This window comes from Benincasa hispida, unplaced genomic scaffold (assembly GCF_027475165.1).
Source record: "Benincasa hispida cultivar pf3 unplaced genomic scaffold, pf3_genome.v1.1 HicScf225, whole genome shotgun sequence".
NCBI lineage: Eukaryota > Viridiplantae > Streptophyta > Magnoliopsida > Cucurbitales > Cucurbitaceae > Benincasa > Benincasa hispida.
This window is the reverse complement of record NW_028326300.1, coordinates 1-21,223: the sequence shown is the minus strand read 5'-3', so window position 1 is coordinate 21,223 and position 21,223 is coordinate 1. Positions and strand designations below refer to the sequence as shown.

The 21,223-nt window shown below is 33.6% G+C and overlaps 3 protein-coding genes across 4 annotated transcripts; 2 read left to right on the top strand and 1 right to left on the bottom strand.

Annotated features, from left to right (window-relative positions):
* The first annotated feature begins 3,436 nt into the window (after positions 1-3,436).
* Positions 3,437-4,628, top strand: LOC150030414 (putative chlorophyll(ide) b reductase NYC1, chloroplastic). Its single transcript, XM_090309747.1, has 3 exons — positions 3,437-3,595; positions 3,813-4,005; positions 4,138-4,628. The coding sequence occupies exons 1-3, from the start codon at positions 3,570-3,572 to the stop codon at positions 4,321-4,323; spliced, it is 405 nt and encodes a 134-aa protein (XP_090165873.1). The 5' UTR covers positions 3,437-3,569; the 3' UTR covers positions 4,324-4,628.
* A 7,218-nt stretch (positions 4,629-11,846) lies between these two features.
* LOC120071664 (proline-rich receptor-like protein kinase PERK15) lies at positions 11,847-14,860 on the top strand. The gene is made up of 7 exons (XM_039024039.2): positions 11,847-12,645; positions 12,737-13,261; positions 13,371-13,457; positions 13,540-13,610; positions 13,759-13,835; positions 13,939-14,086; positions 14,188-14,860. Exons 1-7 carry the CDS (start codon positions 12,123-12,125, stop codon positions 14,650-14,652), a joined length of 1,896 nt encoding a protein of 631 aa, XP_038879967.1. The 5' UTR covers positions 11,847-12,122; the 3' UTR covers positions 14,653-14,860.
* A 2,385-nt stretch (positions 14,861-17,245) lies between these two features.
* On the bottom strand, positions 17,246-21,069 carry LOC150030413 (subtilisin-like protease SBT6.1). Of its 2 annotated transcripts, XM_090309746.1 has the most exons (7): positions 20,526-21,060; positions 20,228-20,352; positions 19,820-20,083; positions 18,671-19,739; positions 17,711-18,208; positions 17,567-17,627; positions 17,246-17,486 (listed from the first exon to the last, which is right to left on the bottom strand). In XM_090309746.1, exons 3-7 carry the CDS (start codon positions 20,035-20,037, stop codon positions 17,395-17,397), a joined length of 1,938 nt encoding a protein of 645 aa, XP_090165872.1. In that variant the 5' UTR covers positions 20,038-20,083; positions 20,228-20,352; positions 20,526-21,060; the 3' UTR covers positions 17,246-17,394. The 2 variants fall into 2 exon arrangements, with proteins under 2 accessions (XP_090165872.1, XP_090165871.1); XM_090309745.1 differs by lacking the exon at positions 20,228-20,352 and having other exon boundaries at positions 20,526-21,069.
* Positions 21,070-21,223: the final 154 nt, after the last annotated feature.

Below are 21,223 nucleotides of genomic sequence, written 5' to 3'. Positions count from 1 at the left end.
ACCTGGAAAGTAGTTTTGTATCAGTGTGGACGAACTTAGGTATAAAAAATCGAGAAAGAGTCCAAAAAGGACGAACTTTCAATTTCTACAAGTGGAAGTCTGCTATGACAAAAAATTTGGACAAAGTTTGGTTCAAAAGTTACTTATGAAACATAGAAACTAGTTTTGTACCATTGTGGACGAACATAGGCAAAAAAGGTCAAGAAAGAGTCCGAAACGGACAAACTTTGGATTTCTATAAGTGGAAGTCTGCTATGACTGAAAATTTGGACGAAGTATGGTTCAAAAGGTATTTATGTTTTTCCGTAAAGTAGTTTTGTACCATTGTGGACGAACTTATGTACAAAAGGTCGAGAAAGAGTCCGAAAAGGGCGAACTTTGGATTTCTGCAAGTGGAAGTCTGCTATGACTAAAAATTTGGACGAAGTTTGGGTCAGAAGGTACTTATGAACCTTGGAAAGTAGTTTTGTACCATTGTGGACGAACATAGGCACAAATGGTCGAGAAAGAGTTCGAAAAGAATGAACTTTGGATTTCTACAAGTGGAAGTCTACTATGACTAAAAATTTGGACGAAGTTTGGCTTAAAAGGTACTTATGAACCCTAGAAAGTAGTTTTGTACCATTGTGGATGAACTTAGGCACAAAAGGTCGAGAAAGTGTCCGAAAAGGACGAACTTTCAATTTCTACAAGTGGAAGTCTGGTCTGACTAAAAATCTGGACGAAGTTTCGTTCAAAAGATACTTATGAACCCTGTAAAGTAGTTTTGTACAATTGTGGACAAACTTAGGCACAAAAGGTCGAGAAAGAGTCCGAAAAGGATGAACTTTGGATTTCTACAAGTGAAAGTCTAATATGACTAAAAATCTGGACGATGTTTTGTTCAAAAGTTACTTATGAACCCTGGAAAGTAGTTTTGTACAATAGTGGACAAACTTAGGCACAAAAGGTCGATAAAGAGTCCGAAAAGGTTGAACTTTGAATTTCTACTAGTGGAAGTCTGCTATGACTAAAAATTTGTACGAAGTTTGGTTCAAAAGGTACTTGTGGACCTTAAAAATTAGTTTTGTACCATTGTGGACGAAATTTGGCACAAAACATCGAGAAAGAGTCCGAAAATGTTGAACTTTGGATTTCTACAAGTGGAAGTCTGCTATGACTAAAAAGTTTGAAGACGTTTTCTTTCAAAGGTACTTATGAACCCTGGAGAGTTGTTTTGAACCATTGTGGACGAACTTAGGCATAAAACATCGTTAAAGAGTTCGAAAAGGACTAACTTTGGATTTCTACAAGTGTAAGTCAGCTATGACTAAAAATTTGGATGAAGTTTGGATGAAGTTTGGTTCAAAAGTTAAAAAGATACTTATGAACCCTGGAAAGTAGTTTTGTACCATTGTGGACGAACTTAGGCACAAAAGGTCTAGAAAGTGTCCGAAAAGACCGAACATTGGATTTCTACAAGTGGAAGTCTGCTATGACTATAAATTTGGATGAAATTTGATTCAAAAGGTACTTATGAACCCTAGAAATTGGTTTTCTACCATTGCGGACGAACATAGGTAGAAAACGTAGAGAAAGAGTCCGGAAAGGACGAACTTTGGATTTCTACGATTGGAAATCTGCTTTGACTAAAAATTTGGACGAAGTTTGGTTCAAAAGATACTTACGAACCCCAGAAAGTAGTTTTGTACCATTGTGGACGAACTTAGGCACAAAAGGTCGTGAAAGAGTCCGAAAAGACGAACTCTGGATTTCTACAAGTGGAAGTCCACTATGACTAAAAAATTTGACGAAGTTTCGTTCAAATAGTACTTATGAACCCTAGAAAGTCGTTTTGTACCATTGTGGATGAACTTAGGCACAAAAGGTCGAGAAAGAGTCCGAAAAGAACGAACGTACGATTTCTACAAATGGAAGTCTCCTATGATTAAAAATTTGGACAGAGTTTTGTTCAAAAGGTACTTATGAATCGTGTATAGTAGTTTTGTACCATTTTGGACGAACATAGGCACAAAAGGTCATGATAGAGTCTGGAAAGGACGAGCTTTTGATTTCTACAACTGGAAGTCTGCTATGATTAAATATTTGGACGAAGTTTGGTTCAAAAGATACTTATGAACCCTGAAAAGTAGTTTTGTACCATTGTGGACGAGAACTTAGGCACAAAAGGTCAAGAAAGAGTCCGAAAAGGACGAACTTCGGATTTCTACAAGTGGAAGTCTGCTATGACTAAAAACTTGGACAAAGTTTGGTTCAAAAGTTTCTTATGAAACATAGCAACTAGTTTTGTACCATTATTGACGAACATAGGCACAAAAGGTCGAGAAAGAGTCCGAAACGGACGAACTTCGGATTTCTATAAGTGGAAGTCTGTTATCACTGAAAATTTGGACGAAGTATGGTTCAAAAGGTATTTATGAACCCTGGAAATTAGTTTTGTACCATTGTGGACGAACATAGGCACAAAAGGTCGAGAAAAAGTCTGAAAAGGACGAACTTTTGTTTTTTACAAGTGGAAGTCTACTATGACTAAAAAATTTGACGAACTTTGGTTCGAAAGGTACTTATGAACCCTGGAAATTAGTTTTGTACCATTGTGGACGAACTTAAGCACAAAAGATCGAGAAAAAGTCCGAAAATGACGAACTTTGGATTTCTACAAATGGAAGTCTGCTATGACTAAAACTTTGGACGGAGTTTGGTTGAAAAGGTACTTATGATCCTTGGAAAGTAGTTTTGTACCATTGTAAACTAACTTAGGCACCAAAGGTCAAGAAAGAATCCGAAAAGGACGAACTTTGGATTTCTACAAATGGAAGTCTGCTATGACTAAAAATTTTGACGAAGTTTGGGTTAAAAGGTATTTATGAACCTTAGAAAGTAGTTTTTTACCATTGTGGACGAATATAGGCACAAATGGTCGAGAAAGAGTTCGGAAAGGATGAACTTTGGATTTCTACAAGTGGAAGTCTACTATGACTAAAAATTTGGACGAAGTTTGGCTTAAAAGGTACTTATGAACCCTAGAAAGTAGTTTTGTACCATTGTGGACCAACTTAGGTACAAAAGGTCGAGAAAGAGTCCGAAAAAGACGAACTTTGGATTTCTTCAAGTGGTAGTCTACTATGACTAAAATATTGGACGAAATTTGGTTCAAAATGTACTTATGAACCCTAGAAAGAGAATTTTGTACCTACATGGACGAACTTTGGCATAAAGGGTAAAGAAAGAGATGAGATAGAGTGAACGGTTGCACAAAATGTCAAGAAAGAGTTTGAAAAGTACAAACTTTGGGTTTTTACTTGTCGAAATGTGCTCCAAGTCCAAATTTGGATGCATTTTGAATCAAAAGATACTTATGAACTCTTGAGATTGTCATTCAAATTCTGGCAAATTCTGGATTGTATTTTCGTGTCTATGAAATCAACAGTTGGTTTTGGTGTTTATGCCATTTAGTTTACTGAACTTTTAGGTATGGATCGACGAAATGTGGTCTTAGGCAGCTTCAATCATCTCTTTTAAAAGAGTGCCGGCGGTCCAATGTAGGCGTACACACTGCATCTCCTGGCATGGTTTTGACAGATCTCCTTCTTAGGTGAATCAAGTTTCTTCTTAATATCCTCATGTTTCCATATGCAGCAGATAAATTGCTAGAAATGCACAAATTTTCTTATCAATGTTTTTGGTCTTGCACTCTCCCAAGAAATATCTCAGCTTGTGTTATACTTGGTTGATATACATTTTTCTGTGGATAAGCATTATCCATTGGAACAATTCTTACTAAATTTGTAATACTTGTGGCTTGCATACAGTGGTTCAACTGTGAGGAACAAACAGATGTTCAATATCATTTGTGAGCTTCCTGAAACAGTTGCTAGAACATTAGTTCCTCGGATGCGAGTCGTGAAAGGAACAGGAAAAGCCATCAACTACTTAACTCCTCCAAGAATCTTATTAGCTCTTGTCACTGCCTGGCTGCGACGAGGTCGGTGGTTTGACGAACAGGTAAGTTCATTCCATCATGGGAAGTAGTAAACCCAAAACGCCTCATAAGTTCAATGATTAATAGAATTAAAAAATTCATCAAGAACCCAGATGTGCAATTATGGAGAGTTGTTATTCATCATACTATTGCAGGGGAGGGCTCTGTATGCAGCTGAGGCAGACAGAATCCGAAACTGGGCCGAAAATCGCACGCGTTTCTCCTTCACCGATGCAATGGAGATGTACACAGAGAACACCTGGGTGTCTGTCTTCTCCCTTTCGGTCGTATGCGCCTTCATAATTCTCTCTACCACGAACAACACTTTCCCCGGAACTTGATTCCTTTCAACTACGGCAAAGACCGACAGCATTCGAAATTCATCGGCAAAGCATCGTTACCGAAGAAGAAGCAGCATTGTTAGGTACTGATGGGGGAGAAAAGAAAGGAGAAGGTGACATTGTTAGTTCACCTGGCATCCTTAAACACAAAGAAAAACCAACCCCCACTACCACTAGCTAATGTATTGACTGCCTAACCGCAAAGCAAAGCCCTGAAGGGTGGCTATTTATTTATTTAGTTCAATGGATGGACTAATCTGTATTGAAAATGTAGTATGTAAAAAATCTACAATAATTTAGGTAAAGTTTGTGTCTTTTTTTATCTTTTTTAACAGCCATCAGCTTTCATTTTTCACTGTGTGTGCCAGCAAGACTTTGTCAAGTCAAATGCTTTGTTGGTCCACAAATGACAAATGGCCTCTCTTCTGTTTTGTTCAGCCTTCCCCATTTGAATAAGCAACCACCGTCTTTATCTCCATCCCAACCTTGGCTGGCAGCCGGTGGGATATTATATTTATATTGTAAACATAACAAACGTATAATTTAAGACTAAGAAATTAGTAGAAGTTTGTCTTAATCATAGAATCTTATTGCTAATATTTAAGTTTAATAAGCATTGACATTTTGATACCAAACAAATATCCACCCGTTTTTCTTTTTTGGTTTACAACTATGTCATTAACCTAATTATAATAGGGAACACTTTTAAAACTAGTAATTAATAAAGTAACATATTTAAAGAATTGTTAAGAATGGTAAATATAACCAAATCTATCTATTATATATTCTATGGTCGATAGATTCTTGCTAAAATCTTTTTCATTGTGTTATATTTATAGTAGATCCGATTGTTATATTTACCATTGTCCTTTTAAAAAAAAAAAAGAAAAAAGAAAAAAAGAAAAAAAATCATTTTCATTTCTAACTTCCAATGTTCCTCACTTCTGCATGTTGAAATTAATCTTTTAGGAAGATATATGGAAAAATTCGTCAATTTTAATTTTGTAACTTCTATTTAAAAAAAAAAAAAAAATTAAAATTGTTTTCAAATATGGGAAAATGAACCAGAATATTTACTAATATAGTAAAATTTTAGTGCTTATTTGCGATAGACTGCTATAAACTGTGTCTATTTGTGTCGTGATAGACACATATAGTAGTTTATCGCGATTTATCATGGTTTATCACATATAGATTGTGATATTTTACTATTATTTGTAAATGTTTTCAATCATTTAAAATAATTTTTCAAAAATTAGTCACAATATGTGGTCAAATCATAAGAATATTTATGTCGGTATTAGTTTTTATAATCCTACAATTTTTGCCTTAGTTTGATGGTTTTTATATACTCAAATTTGTATTTAGGTTCGGATATTTTGGTAAGAGGGTATTGATAATTTTGGGCTCGTTTGATAATGTTTTTGTTTCTTGTTTTTTATTTTCTAAAAACTAAAAACATGAATATGTTTGATAACTTTTTTGCTTTTTGTTTCTTAGGGGAAGAAATAGAAACAGAATATTGTTTGATAACTATTTTTGTTTCTTGTTCTTTGTATTTTTTTTCTTTACTTTTCTCATTATTATATAGTTTAGAAATAATTTAATGATGTAAAATATAAAAAATATAAAAACTTTACATTATCAAATATAAATAAGTCTCGATGAAAAATTAACAACAATAATAAAATTATTGTTTTTATTTTTCAAACGTTGCTCAAATTTGATATCATTTTTCATTCAGGTCATTCGTCTTAAATGATGTCAACTTAAATCCAACTCAATTATATTATTATGTAAATGTCATAGTTATAAAATATTAAAGTGAAACTAAATGAATGCTTTAGTCAACAAAATTTATATATTATAAAATTTTAGTAAGTTTCAATGTACTAAAAATAAAATTTAGAATTTAGTATAATATATAAACATGCATATTGAAAAATTCAAAATTCAAAAAAAATATTTCATATACATATTGAAAACTTTAAAACTAAAAATTAAAGTAATATAAATCTAAATATTGAAAAATTTAAAATTCAAAATTAAACTAACATATTAATATAGAAAATAAATAAATATAAAAGAAATAAAGCAAAATTAATATAGAAAAGAACTGAAAATAAGGGGAACGGAAACAATGTAATTTAACTTACTAGGGATTCGAACTCACAACCACGAAGGGTTGGATTTTAATTCATTTATGAAACCGCGTTACATGTAGTTGTTTTTCAAATTTGGTCCTACTTTTAGATACATTTCTTAAAATCTAGAAATAAAAAACAAAAATATTATCAAACAAGTCATTTCTTTAAAAATAAAAAACATTAAATATGAAATAGGCAAACAAGTTCTTTGTGACTTGATTTGAATATACTTTATTCAAATTTATATGATGTACAGAGTGGTTTATAAGTAATTTTTAATTTCGACTTAAGAATATAATTTTTAACATGAACAAAATTTAATGGGTGAGACAATGAAATCTATATGTATTCACAAATGTATTACTGCCCCAAAGAAAGAGTTAGTGGTATAATCTTAAAGTTAATTTGGTTGACGAAAGACTTAAATAAAAACAAACAAATAGCTTAGGTTTGTAGTAGATGATAATTGACGAATATGAATTGAAATAGTAAGGAATAAGGATGAAAAATTTAGACCACAACAAAATGGTACATGACGGACCTTCTACCTTATCTATGTATTGGATAATTATCCATATTCTTAATCTTTAACTCCTATTTTACTTCCATCAAACCTAACCTCACTTCACTTCAAGGGAATGTGACATTTTCATTTGTGGGATCCATCATCAATTTAGGAATCTCATTCCCTTTTCTCATTTATTCTTATTCCTAATTCCGTGATTATATTATTAGTCTTTCCCTCTCATCTACAAATGATATCTATAATCTCTTTAATAGAAAATTTATTTCTTAACTAGTTAGGTAAGGATTCATCTTTATTAATACTTTTGTAATTTTCTTTCTCCCTTATTTCCATTAGTTATTATTATCTTTTCAACAAAAAAAAAAAAAAAAGTCATTAATTTTTTCATTTATTACAAGTAACTTTTTATCTATAGAATTGAAACTTTCTATTTAAGTTTACTTAGTAAATAGTTATTATTTTAAAATTTTTTTAAAAAAACATTTTTATTAAATATCATATACATATAAAATTTATTTGTTTTTTTTTTCTAATACAAATCTATTTTACTATTTTTTTTAGTCGATGTAGTTTTATTTTGATAAATAATTATTTGTTGAAATCTATTAATGCTAAAATTCACAGATAAAATACACATGACCTCTATGTGACATTAGCAGTGAATTTGTTTGTAGAGAAGAAGAAGAATATGATCGACAAAAATGCTAGAATTTATTTTACTCTTCACTCCTTTTTTTAGTCGATATAGTTTTATTTTAATAAATAATTCTTTCTTGAAATCTATTAATGCTAAAATTCAGATGGAGAAAATACACCCGATCTCCACGTAACACTAGCAGTGAATTTGTTTCAAGAGAAAAGGAATGTGGCCTGCAAAAGAGAAAACATGCACATCAATTTGGTGCTTGTCACATATGCTCTAATGCTTAATTGAGTGAAAGAATGTGGAATTTAGAGATCGAGTTTGAGTGTTAAGATTCTAGCTACATCATGTGAAGCTTTAATTATGTATTTACAGAGGAGGTTGACCCTAAGTCTTCTCCTATTCCTTTTCAGAATCCAATAATCTGATAACCTATTTTGATCTTATATGGGATTTCTGGGCTTGAGGGAGTGTCTATGCGAATGGGCTCCTCAGCCTTGGAGGCCGAGTTCGAGACCAATGAAAGGTTGACTCGAGCCTAATGGGTAAAGTAGGAAACTCAGCCTCGACCTTCGAGGGCAAGACCAATAGAAATTTGGATCCAAAGGTCCATTCCCCTTTTTTTGGCCCGTCATGATCTTGTCTTGGTCTTGATTTGTTTCTTTTTTCCTTATTGATTAGGTTTATCCTTTTGGTCTAAAATCACCCATAACAAAATCAAATAAATTATTCGAATAAAGTTTATTACAATTAAATATCAAAATATTTATATGTTTTAGTTAATTTAATTTAATCTAATTTTAGTTAGTATTATTTGTTCCTCTTACAAAATATCACTATAAAAAGAGATCGTATTAGTTAGTAATGCATTTGGTTATTATTTTGTTAGTTAAAAATTTTATATGCATATTAGTTAGTAATGCATTTTAATGATGGAAATAAATTTAAAATATGAAAGAAGTTCCTATAATACATTAGTTTCAGCAAAATAAATAAATAAAAGTTCATAATATTCTTAATAGTTCAGAAAAAAAAAAACTTTTTATTTCCATCATCAATTTAATATATTTGATGCCTTTTAACTTAATAGAACATCTTTTTTAAGTACGAAAACTAAATTCACATCAACTTAACCTAAAATTATATTCTTTTTAAGTTTAGTTATAAATTTGGTTCTCATAAATTGAAAAAAAATTAAAATTTAGTCCCCGTGATTTTTAAAGTTAGAACATAATTCTTATGATTTCATAAAACTTTATAAATAGTTCCTATGATTTGATAAAATTATCATACATAGTTCTTATCGTAGAGAATATTTTTTAGGGTTTTATCAAACTATATAGACTAATTTTTAATTATAAACCATAGTAATTGAATTCTAACTTTCTTCGAATCGTAGAGACTAAACTTACCCTTTAACCTTCTTTTTGTAATAGAATTGACATTTGAGATTCAAAAATAGGAAAACTCATCTAGAATGAAAGATATTTTTAGATTCTTTTAGTAAACTTTTTTTTTTTAGTTTGTGGGGGGAGTTTTTAAATTTATTTTTCTTTTTCTTCTTAAGTTTGTTATTTTATTTATATGCATTTGGTTTTCATGTTTCAAATCATTTTTTTGTTTTAGTTTATTTATTTTATTAATCTTTGAAATACTTTATGGATCTTAAGTTAAAATCTTACTTTACTTATTGGATTGTTTAAGTTATGATATTGTTGTTATGTTGTCAAATTTTTACGATTTTTTAGAACTATTCATTTGTAAATTATTTTTATTGAATTATAAAATTCTCGATATAGGAAATTTCTCAAATAATATAGGGTAGTTTAGTAATCTTGACATCCATTCAATTATCAAAATGAGTGGAATTAACCCTATAAACAATTTATTTTAACTTTCAACCTCCTACATGAGCTTAGCATTGAAAAGAAAAATATTTCCACTTTAGGCACATGCATGTTTAATTTAGAGATAATTATATTACATCATCCTTAGATCTCCTTTCCAACTTTAATTAGAATGCGATATGCATGAGACAAAATAATAATAAAGAAGTACGTGAATGTGGTGTGTCTCTTTATTTTGTTTTTTCTTTTTAAATCACACTAAATCAAATTAATTTATTGTTGCTGTCACGGGAAGATCATGTACATTTTTTCTTTCTGATATTTGACATCAGCATCATTGATAAATCAATTATATTTCTAATCTAAAGTATATTATTAATATATATATATATATAACTAAAATATGAGTTCTTATACTTGTGCCATTTTTACAAAAGATTATTTCATGGGACAAATCTACTTTATCTCCTATATTATCCCATAAAATCCTTTTTATCATTTTTTTGCTTGTTTATTCAAATGCTAAGATTCAAAGATGAAAAATGGTTGAAGATGGAAAAAGTTAGATACCCTTATTTCAAAAAGAAAAAGGGGCCAAAGTAAAGCATGTACTATACCTTTTTTTATAGATTGCATTTGTTGTATTAAAAATATTATATATATCATAGTAAACTATGGCTCAAATAATATAGGGTACCTCAATGAATGTATGAGACAAAATAATTATAAAATAAATAAATAAATAAATAAAAGGGTTTTTTTTTTTTTTTTAATGTATATAAAACATATTGTGAATGTGGTGTGCCTCTTTGGGTTTGTTTGTTTGTTTGTTCCCAAATGGAGGTTTTGTGGGGCAACCAACACTATACCTTTTCTATGAATGCCAATGCATTGTGATAACCCAATATTGAATCCTTCCCCTCCCACTATTTCTCAACATCATCCTCAAATTTAATATTCCATTTTCCCTTCATCTTTAATACTATTATTTCTTTATCATTATTTGTCTATTTTAGAATTTTTAGAGATAATTTATTTCAATGTTTTCATTGCAATAATTGACTGCCTTATTCAAAAAGTCTACTATGGATAGCTGGAGAGAGAACCCAACTTCCACCATTATTTCATTTTTCGAAAACAATCATCAACTAACTCTATTTCTTTCCTAACCATTTTATTTTTTATTTTTAAGTTTTGAAATTTAAGTCTATTTCTTTCAATCTCTTACAATAATTTGCATCTTTCTTTAAGTATAAATGTTGATTTTTTAACTAAATTCCAAAAACATTAAAAACTAGCTTTTAATTTTTAAATTTTGGCTTTGTTTTTTTAAACCATTGACAAAAAGAAAATAACAAAGGAAGAAATTTGAAAGTGAAAGTAGTGTCCATAGACTTAATTTAAAAATAAAATAAAATAAAATAAAAGACCAAATGGTTAACAAACAAAGCTTAAATCTTTATTTTTTGTTTGGTCCATAAACTTTAAGAAGCATCGAAGAAATCCAACTTAAAAATGTTTGATAAATCTATGAACTTTTAAAACATCTAAAATAGATCTATATACTTTCAATTTTGTGTTTAATAGGTAATTTGTACACTAAAAGATTTTAAAATTTATCAATTAATATAGAATCGAAGTTTGTGTCTAATGAGACAACTTTCAATTTTGTGTAGTAAGTTTGTGAATTTTAAAAATATTGAGATAATTCAAGATTTGTCTACAAAATTAGAAATTTAAAAATTTATTTCACATAAAATTAGGAATAAAAAAGTTAATGACCTATTGGAAACTTTTCTTTTATACAGTTTTTAGAAATATTCACACAAAATTAAATAAATTTTTAATAACATATGAGTTGGAAGAATTCAACCTCTAATCTCGAAAACTATAATAGAATATTATTTATTATTATTTTGTCAATTGAAGCTACACTCATTTTCACATACAAACATATACAAGCTTATAGATTCAAAGAATAAATTTATAATTTAATTGAAAAAAAAAAAAAAAAAACAATTTGATTATTACTAATTTATCCTCACTTTTCTTTATTTTATATATACGAGAGAGGGTTTAGGATATTATTATATTTAAAGAAATCTTCAATTATGGGGACCGATTAAGCATATATACTCCAAATTAAAAATGTATATATATAAATTATAATTGATATTCTGATTTCTGTCCTAAATAAAAAAAGGAAAAATCTGTAATTTAATTTGACATCCCACTTTCAGTTCCGTTGGAAAATAAATAAATAAATAATCCAATGCGAAAGGAAAGGAGAATTAAACGGAGAAACTGGCGGGCCGTGTGGGTCCCATTTATTTATATTATATTATTATTATTATTTTTCTTTTTTCTTTTTTTTTTTTCGTGTTGGAGTCGACAGCTCACACAGTGCAAATTATGTGCAATACAAATTATACATTGTCTATTGCTAATTTGTTTGGTACTGTATCCCAAAAGGAAATTTCTTCTTCTTCTTTCTTCCTCCTAATTCCGCCATTACTAACCTCTTCAATTTCCAGTTTCAAAGCAGGGATTTTTTTTTAATTCTTTCTTTATTTAAGCGAAACCCATTTCGTGCTTTTTGATTTCTGACTCTGTACACTGATTTTTTTTGGGGGAGAATGTCGTCTCCGGCTCCGACCTCGCCGCCGGCGACTAATACGACTTCACCCCCACCTCCAACCACCGGCGCACCTCCCCCGGCACCTCCGTCTCTCTCACCGCCGCCTCCCGACGCTGCCTCTCAGCCTCCACCTGCTTCATCTCCGCCGCCTACCACCACTCCTTCGCCGCCGCCTCCGGACACTTCCGCTCCATCGCCGCCTACTTCTTCTCCTTCACCGCCGACCACGCCTTCGAGCTCTTCGCCGCCGCCGCCGTCTACCAACTCGACTGCTCCCCCGCAGCTGCCAAGTCCGACGCCGCCGTCGGGTTCTGGTACACCAGCGAGTCCTGGAGGAAATCTGTCTCCGCCGTCTCCCCCATCGTCATCGGGAGCTTCGGCTGGACTTGTGGCTGGAGTTGCCATTGCTGGAGTGGTGGTGGTGGTTGTGGCGTTGATTGTTATGTTTTTGTGTTTAAGAAAGAAGAGAAGACGCGACGAGGAGGCTTACTACCGGCCGCCGCCACCCCCGGCGTTTAAAGGTGAGAACGGTCAAATATTCCAGATATCTCAACTAAACTCTAAATGAATTATGGAATTTGAAATTAATTTTTATGAACAATTGAATGTCAGATGGCCCATATGGTCCACAACAGCACCACTGGCAATCACATCAGCCGCCACCGGCAGATCATGTCGTGGGGGCAGTGCCGAAGCCATCTCCTCCGCCATCATCACGGCCACCGTTGTCACCTCCGATTATAAACAGCAGCGGAGGCTCTGGATCTAATTATTCAGGGTCTGAAAATTCGCTTGCTCCTGCTCCATCTTCTATTCCCTTGGGCTTCTCACAAAGCAGCTTCACTTATGAAGAGTTAGCAATGGCGACAGATGGGTTTTCAGAAGCCAATCTCCTTGGACAAGGTGGGTTTGGTTATGTTCATAAAGGAGTACTTCCAAATGGGAAGGAAGTTGCAGTGAAGCAACTTAAAGCTGGAAGTGGACAGGGTGAGCGTGAATTTCAAGCAGAAGTGGAAATAATCAGCCGAGTTCATCATAGACATCTTGTTTCCTTAGTTGGATATTGCATTACTGGCTCCAAAAGGTTGCTGGTTTATGAATTTGTTCCTAACAACACATTGGAGTTTCACTTGCATGGTACGTTATGATTCAATGGAATCTACCCTGTTGCTATATGGGTTGATCTGAGGTGTTTATTGATGGGAGATTTGAGGATCTTAACTTATAGGTAACTGTCATTTTGCAGGGAAAGGACGACCCACCATGGACTGGCCAACGAGACTGAAAATTGCTCTGGGATCTGCCAAGGGATTGGCCTACCTTCATGAGGACTGTAAGTATATTGTGTTTGTGATTAGATGTGTTCTGGGTTTGTACAATTCACGTATTGAAGAGTCTTGTGATGTAATGTGCAGGTAATCCTAAGATCATTCATCGTGATATTAAAGCAGCAAATATTCTTTTGGATCTCAAATTCGAAGCAAAGGTAAAAATGGGAGCTTTCTGAATTCTTGAATTTGAATCTATGAAGTTAACTCTGTTCAAGTAGAAGAGTAAATGAGATTTCTTCTCTTCTATTCCCTTTAAGCAAATGGGTTTGTTGCTGATATGTTGAATTTGATATCTTTTTCCAGGTTGCAGATTTTGGGCTTGCCAAATTGTCTTCTGATGTTAATACTCATGTTTCAACCCGAGTCATGGGAACTTTCGGGTATGCGCTTTTGAACCACATTCAAATTCATGTCATCAATCTGAGGGATGATTTCGTGATAATTTCATGTTTCTGAATTCTTGAATTTGCTTACTCCATTCAGATACCTTGCTCCTGAATATGCTTCAAGCGGGAAACTCACTGAGAAATCAGATGTCTTCTCCTTTGGAGTGATGCTTTTGGAGATGATTACTGGACGCAGACCTGTAGATACAACTCAATCATTCATGGATGATGGATTGCTCGATTGGGTAAGCCCATCAGCCATTAGCCATTTATGTTCAAATAAAACATCTCTGCAAACCTTTCTCAGACATCTAAAATCTAAATCAACCCATCTTGTCAATTTCAGGCAAGGCCATTACTATTACGGGCCACCGAAGATGGGGTGTATGATGGTCTAGTAGATCCAAAGCTGAGAGATAACTATGACCACAACGAGATGGCTCGCATGGTTGCTTGTGCAGCCGCCTGTGTGCGCCATTCGGCAAGACGCCGACCACGGATGAGTCAGGTGGTTCATGCTCTTGAAGGTGAAGCCTCACTTTCTGATCTTAACGAAGGGATTCGACCTGGACATAGTACTGTCTACAGTTCGTATGGAAGCTCTGACTATGACACAGCTCAGTACAATGAGGACCTGAAAAAGTTCAGGAAGATGGCATTGGCGAGCCAGGAGTACGGCAGTGAGTACAGCGAGCCGACGAGTGAGTATGGTTTGTATCCATCTGGGTCGAGTGGTGATGGCCAAACAACCAGGGAAATGGAGATGAGAACGACGAGGAAAGAAAGCGGAGGTTTTAGTGGAAGCTCATGAGGAGGAAGCAAAAAAGCATTCATTCTGTAATGTGTACAATCTACAACACCTTTCTTTCTTTCCTTTGGGTTAGTTTTTGGATTATAGGAATTCTTTCAAATGTAAGTTGACTTTGTAAAACGGAAGAGCATTAAAAATTAAATATTGGATTAGATTTTGTCTACACAAAACAAAACAAGTTATAATAAGATGGATTTCGATTCTTTTATTTGTTCTCTGCTGAATTCTGGATTTGTGTATTGTTTTCTTTCTACTTCTAAGTTGCACTTCTTCAAATCTTCAACTGACTCTTTGTTTCTTTCTCTACTTGTTGATAACAAATATCCTAAGAATTATTCACAGGTTCATTTAAGAGTTCTTTTACTCAAAAGTACTTTGGTGATGAGCTGTTTACACTTTTTATCTAAGTCTACAAATGACAGCTTGCCAGTCCTTCAGTACGTTATGGTATGTCATCGTTGATCAACGGATACTACAAAAATTCAGTAACTCAAGTTAACGGATGGATTATAATGTTAGTTTATCATCAAATATGTACGATGACCGTTAGGTATGATGTTGGTAAACAAAGTTTATACCTGTGTCATCATATATCTACGATGACAGTTAGTCATAATGTCATTTAGTAACCAATACTGTATACCTAATGGATGATGATTGTACACTAACATCGTTATTCAATATGTTTCGTTTAGATGATGTCTAATTGTCTAATTTGCATAATAACAATTCAAATCTTACATAAATTCATTTTTTGCAATAATAATTTTCAACCTTGGCTTCAATTAATTTCATATATTCAACACAAATGTTCCACAAAACATTTATCATTTCATGACATAATCATTCACTTTATTTCTATGGATCAATTCACACTTGAGTTTAATACAATGCTACAAAATATGTTTTAGATTTAGCAAAGCTACAAAAAAAATAGCCTAACAACCAATAAAGTGCACAATATGTTTCAAACCTAGATAAAATACCTAAAGATCTACCAAAATTTAAAAAAACTATAAAATGCTTAAATGCTATCAAAATTAAAAGTCCTAAATTTATAATTCTTTTCATAGTTGGCAGTGTTGTCACTGGACCCAACTAAGGAAGAAATGAGAATGTCATACTTCAAACCCTTCTTACATAGCTAACAAAGTGTAACCATATATTGAACAACGAATGAGCTAACAAAATGGAGAGCGGTTCTTTGTAAGCTCATCATGAAACGAGCAACAACGGGCTATAATGGCAAAAGAAACAAGATTATTTGAATGAGAAATTTGAAGGTATTATTAACGTAATTAGTTAAAAACTTAGCTTGGTTTTTTAAAACAATTTCAACATGTAAACATAAATTCTCAAGCCATGATAAGGGCATTAATATTTCAAATCAATCTTCTATAACTCAATACTATAATTTAATAACAAATGCTCCAACTAAAAACACCATAATTCATGTTTTGGTTTAGGAAAAAATACATTTTTTGTCCCTTATTTTTTTAAAATAAATATGTTTGGTCCTTAAAGTTTCAAATTTATCATTTTAGTCCATGAGCTTCAAAAAAATGTTTAAAAAGTCCCTCAACTTATAAATCAGTTAAAATCAAATATAAAATTGAGTAGATATTAATAGACGATGTTGGAAGATGAGTTTGGAAAAAATATGTATAATTTTTAATATTTGTCACCCGCGTCTTCTTTCCCTCCTCTTTACTCCCTCTCTATCCTCTTGTCAGTTGTTTCTCTCTCATTCCATCCATCCCTCTTCTCTTATCTGATGACTCCATCTCCCTCCAACCTGTAATTGCATGAAAACTAATCCCAATTTCAACATTCTCTTTCCCTTCATTCTCTCTTCAAACTGTGTCCTCCCCTTTATTCTCTATTTCATCCAATCTGATGTTAAACAAATTAAAATATTGCTGGGATGTTTTGGGAATTGAACAAGTGGCTGGGATGCGAGAATGAAGCTGGAAGATGGATCAGACATTTTAGCAAATGAGTAATAGGGAAAGAGAGAGAGCATTGTAGCAGAGGAAGTAGAAGAGCACGTAATCAGGTATTAAGAAAGGGAACTTAATGGCCCACCATGCCGGCACTTGGGAGATTTGGTGGCCGGAGGGTTGATCGAAACTTGACATTTCCCAGCATAAATAGAGAAAGAAGAAAGAAAATTAAAGAGTGAGATGGAGTCATCAGAGAAGAGGAGAGATGGATAGGATAAGAGGGAACCAGAGATGAAAGAGTAAAGTCGAGATAAAGAAGTCCTTATTTCCAATTGTTTTAAATAACAAAATTGCTGAAAATAATTTCAAATATAACAAAATTTCCTATCACTATTAATGACAGATACTTACGATCTATCACTGACAGATAGTGACATTTTGCTACATTTATATATAAATTACTCATTTTTCTATATTTAAAAACAGCCCTATCACCCAAAGTAGAAAAATCCAAGTAATCATCTAATTTCTATTTTTTTCCCCGAAATTTCATAGGCTTACTGAGTTGAATCCTTGCATTTAAGCCCTAAACGAGAAAGAGAGAGTAATTGCTTCTCCAAATTGGTCTGTGCCGGGTAAGAAGAGAGGAATTTCGCCCTAATTTCAACTCTCCATATCACATCTATTACTACGGGTGGTACGGTACTACACAACATTTACGCGTCTAATTTTACATCAAAAATTCCTTCATGGAAGTATATTATACCTCGGAAACTACAACATCAAAATTTTTCCTTAACTATATATTGGAAAAACGTGCAGATCCAGATCCTCTTCGTCGCCGTCGTCGCTTCTGTCTAATCCGCCAAAAACTCAAAAGGAGCAAAAGCCCTAAAAGAGCAGAAACCCAATCAGGTATACAATTCGTAAAAGGAAACCAAATTCAGGAGCAATGAGGAATATATCCTGACCTGTTAATGCAACTACAGCAGGAACAAGCCATTGATTAGGAACAATCAAAGGCATGTCAGGCTGCAAGGAAGAACAATTCAGAATCATATTGATGAAATAATATCGTAACTTAAGCCTTGAATCATCAAGAAAGTTGACCTCACCTCATCTCGATAGAACAAGCTTAAGTATCGGTTTCCATATGTATCTCTTCGGTCTTTTAACGTCAACTTTGGAGGTCCCATCGAAGAACTTTCTAGAGTAGAATTCAAGCCTCTTCCCAAGTCGATTACAGGGAATCCAGGCAGCCTTCGATTTCTTCCCCTGACCTGTATACTGTATCCCTTGGTCCCCCACACTTCAAACCTAGAATCACTCCTGCATAACAATTCCTTCCCGGCAACAGCAGAATATAAAGAGAAATTTACATCACTTCTTCGAGATGGTAGTTTGTTGTCTTCCAGATACAAAGGTGAATCTCGTTTGGAAAACTTGGTGAATAGTACAGGATCTCTAATGTTTCCACTGGTAAAATCTAATATTTTTCTCAACAGCCAATAGCAATTTGTAACCATATGGCTGCTATCCAGACAATTTGAATCTCCATAAACTGCTACACGGCCTTCTATTGCCTCTAATAGGCCAAGAATCGGAAAATCTGCCTGCATTTGTCGATGAACAGTTAGGTTAAAGGTATTACAAAGATCAGAGTAATTTCATGGAAGGATGAATGCAAGACCTCTTTCTGAAAGACTCCTAATGTCAAGAAGAATACAGAACAGACCTATAATTCAAGCATTTAAATACATTCTTTCTGACAGTTTCAAAATATTTAAATATTAAAATGTTCTTAACACGTCTTTAGTGGTGTCATGCTCCTTTCACTGGAATCAAGAAACTAACTTCTCGAGCATCAAATAGATATGCTTCTGCTACAACTTACTAATTCCCCCTAGTGCATGATTGTACTCTTTTAAGTATCTTATTCAACTAAAATACAGAGTTGTCCATAATTACTTGTACTTCCAAGATAGGAAACTGGACAATTCAAATTTGCAACGACTTTTGGTCACCACAAAAATTATTTTAAGAGGGAATTTCATAGAGAAGCTTGCAACAGTTACCTTACTCATGCTAGATGTTAGTATGCTCTGAGCCGCCCCACTCTCTGAGCTATCAACGAAAGGGAAACTATGCACATAACCACCTTGTGGAAACCTCACGATATCTGTTCCTGATGCAAACCGACTCTGTTCACCATCAATAGAAAAGTCACCGTTCAAAATCTTATCCCCGAAAGCAATACCAAATGGGGCTAAAAGATCATTGAGTGCAGGAATATTTGCACCTCCAGTAACTGGTGTCCACCAGCTTCTTGTGTTATCATCAAAAAACCTCATCTTTACCATTGTTTCTACATTATACCATTCAGAAAACACAGCCAATCCCAATCCAGTAATCATAACATCGTCCCTCAACTTTTCAATTTCCTCTTTGAAGTACTCATCTTCAAGATCCACTAGTAGAAGTGTCCCATATTGGCGAGCATCAAAGCATGTAAGAGGAGAACCAAGCGTTTCAACATAGTACCCAGCATCACTCAACATGTTAAACATGATATGAAAATTTGTATGCAGGTGGTCTCCATGCCAGTCCAGAATGTCATTGCGTACATCCAAGGAATCTCTAGGAATATAACCAGGAGGATATTTGATATTATGAAATTGATCCCATAAAATTCGTTTTGATCTTGGAGGTGTAGGAACTACTTTTAACTTCAGCTGTAGCACACAAGTACTAATCCGACGGTTCTTCTCTCCTCTAGATGGAGGACTATATACTGTTAGAGTCACATTGCCCTCAATTTCTCCAGAAAACTGTGCACCTTCTTCCTTAATTTGCATATGAAGTGCAATGTAACCAGTCCAAGGCCAAATGACCTTAGAATAAGTGAAGTGAATACTTAAGAGATTTCCTTCTTCATCCAAAGGATGCCAAGTTGGTTGACCTTCAACATATCCAATTACACCCATCCCATTCAAAATGGTAGCATTGAAAATAATAGGCATTGCGCCTGCATAAAGAGGTTGGCGACAAAAGGGCCACGTATAAGGGCAATCTGTATAGTCAAGAACATCGGGGAAGATACTTGCCCGGGGTTGGTAGCTCTTAAGTATTTCATACGATTCTAACCTGGGAATATTCAGAGAAGTAAGAAAACACTCTAGAAGCAGAACACAAAAAGAAGAACAACAATGAGAGTTTAAACCTACAGATCAACTCTGCCAGCACCTTGCTCGTACATATTAGGACCAGCAAGCTTTGCAGCTCCCTCAACAAGTGCTTGTTTCATGCTAGCTGGATTTAAAATAACCTTCCGCTGGCTTTCAGGGATGACACTAACAAGTAGACATACCACACCAGCAACCACAGGACTCGCCACACTAGTGCCCGATAAACTTTTGCACCCAGTACTAATTTTGGATCCCATAATTTCCCGACCATATGCAACAACATCTGGCTTCACACGACCATAACTGTACAAAATGACATGTTTGAGAGTGCCGATATGAATGGACAAAAAGAGGCAAAAAAGAGAAGAAAAGAAAGAAAATGTATAGTAGTATAATGTGAAAAATTTTTTGCTCAATAATTGAGGGTGTGGAAAATCAAACCATGACCTTTGTGACGGTAATTGGAGCCTTATTCATTGAGCTTTGCTCAAATTGGCTAGTAGAAGGTGAAAATGAACCCATTTATAAATACATTGTGGGTTTAAGTTTGAATTTCGATGCATCCAATACATCTGCTTCATCATAGGCCAAATTCCAATCAAAGAAAGGAAATAAATCATTTGCCCAATATTACCATGGAAGCAATAGCTAAAATATTTTGGAACTGCTCAAGATATCATAAGGAGATAGGAGAAAAATATTGAAGGAACTTTAAGAGTCTAAGCAAAGTGTAATTCTAATTTACCCATGAGGCATCTCCCAAGTAGTCATGCCACGTGAGGAAAACGAAGCAATATGATCATTGTAGTCAATACCACCAACACCAATGACGTCACTCTGATCTGCAGGATTGTTTAAAGTCCCATAAAGTGGTCCATCATTTCCAATTGCAGAAACCATGATGATATTATTTGCTGTTATTTCCCAAATCTGGCAGACAAATAAAAGTTTAATATATATTGATGATGTCATAATTACACTCATTAGTTTGTGGCCACACACATGATTATGTTAAGTCTAATGGATAGAAAATTCAATGAATTGGAAATAATTTTCTGAGGCATGGATCGATAGACCTCTCGCATTATTAATATGTTAAAACCATAAACCCGAAAGTTTAAACTACAAGATACAATAATATAAAAAACCAAAAACTCAACAAGCTAATAAATTTTCGAAAGAAACTTTATCAAGTAAGAGATTCCTTCACATGAGAGAGTCTTCAACTGCATATTCGCCAATGATCATGTTATGTATAATTTTAATAAAACTCCAGATTATACAGGTCATTCAATAGTGGTGAATATATAAGTTAAAATTACAAGTTTAGTCCCTAAATTTTTAACTTTCAAAACTGTCTAAATAGGTCTCCAAACTTTTAAATTTAAGTCTAATAGGTCCCTAACAAATACGAAATTTTTAGAAATTAATCGATCAATTAGA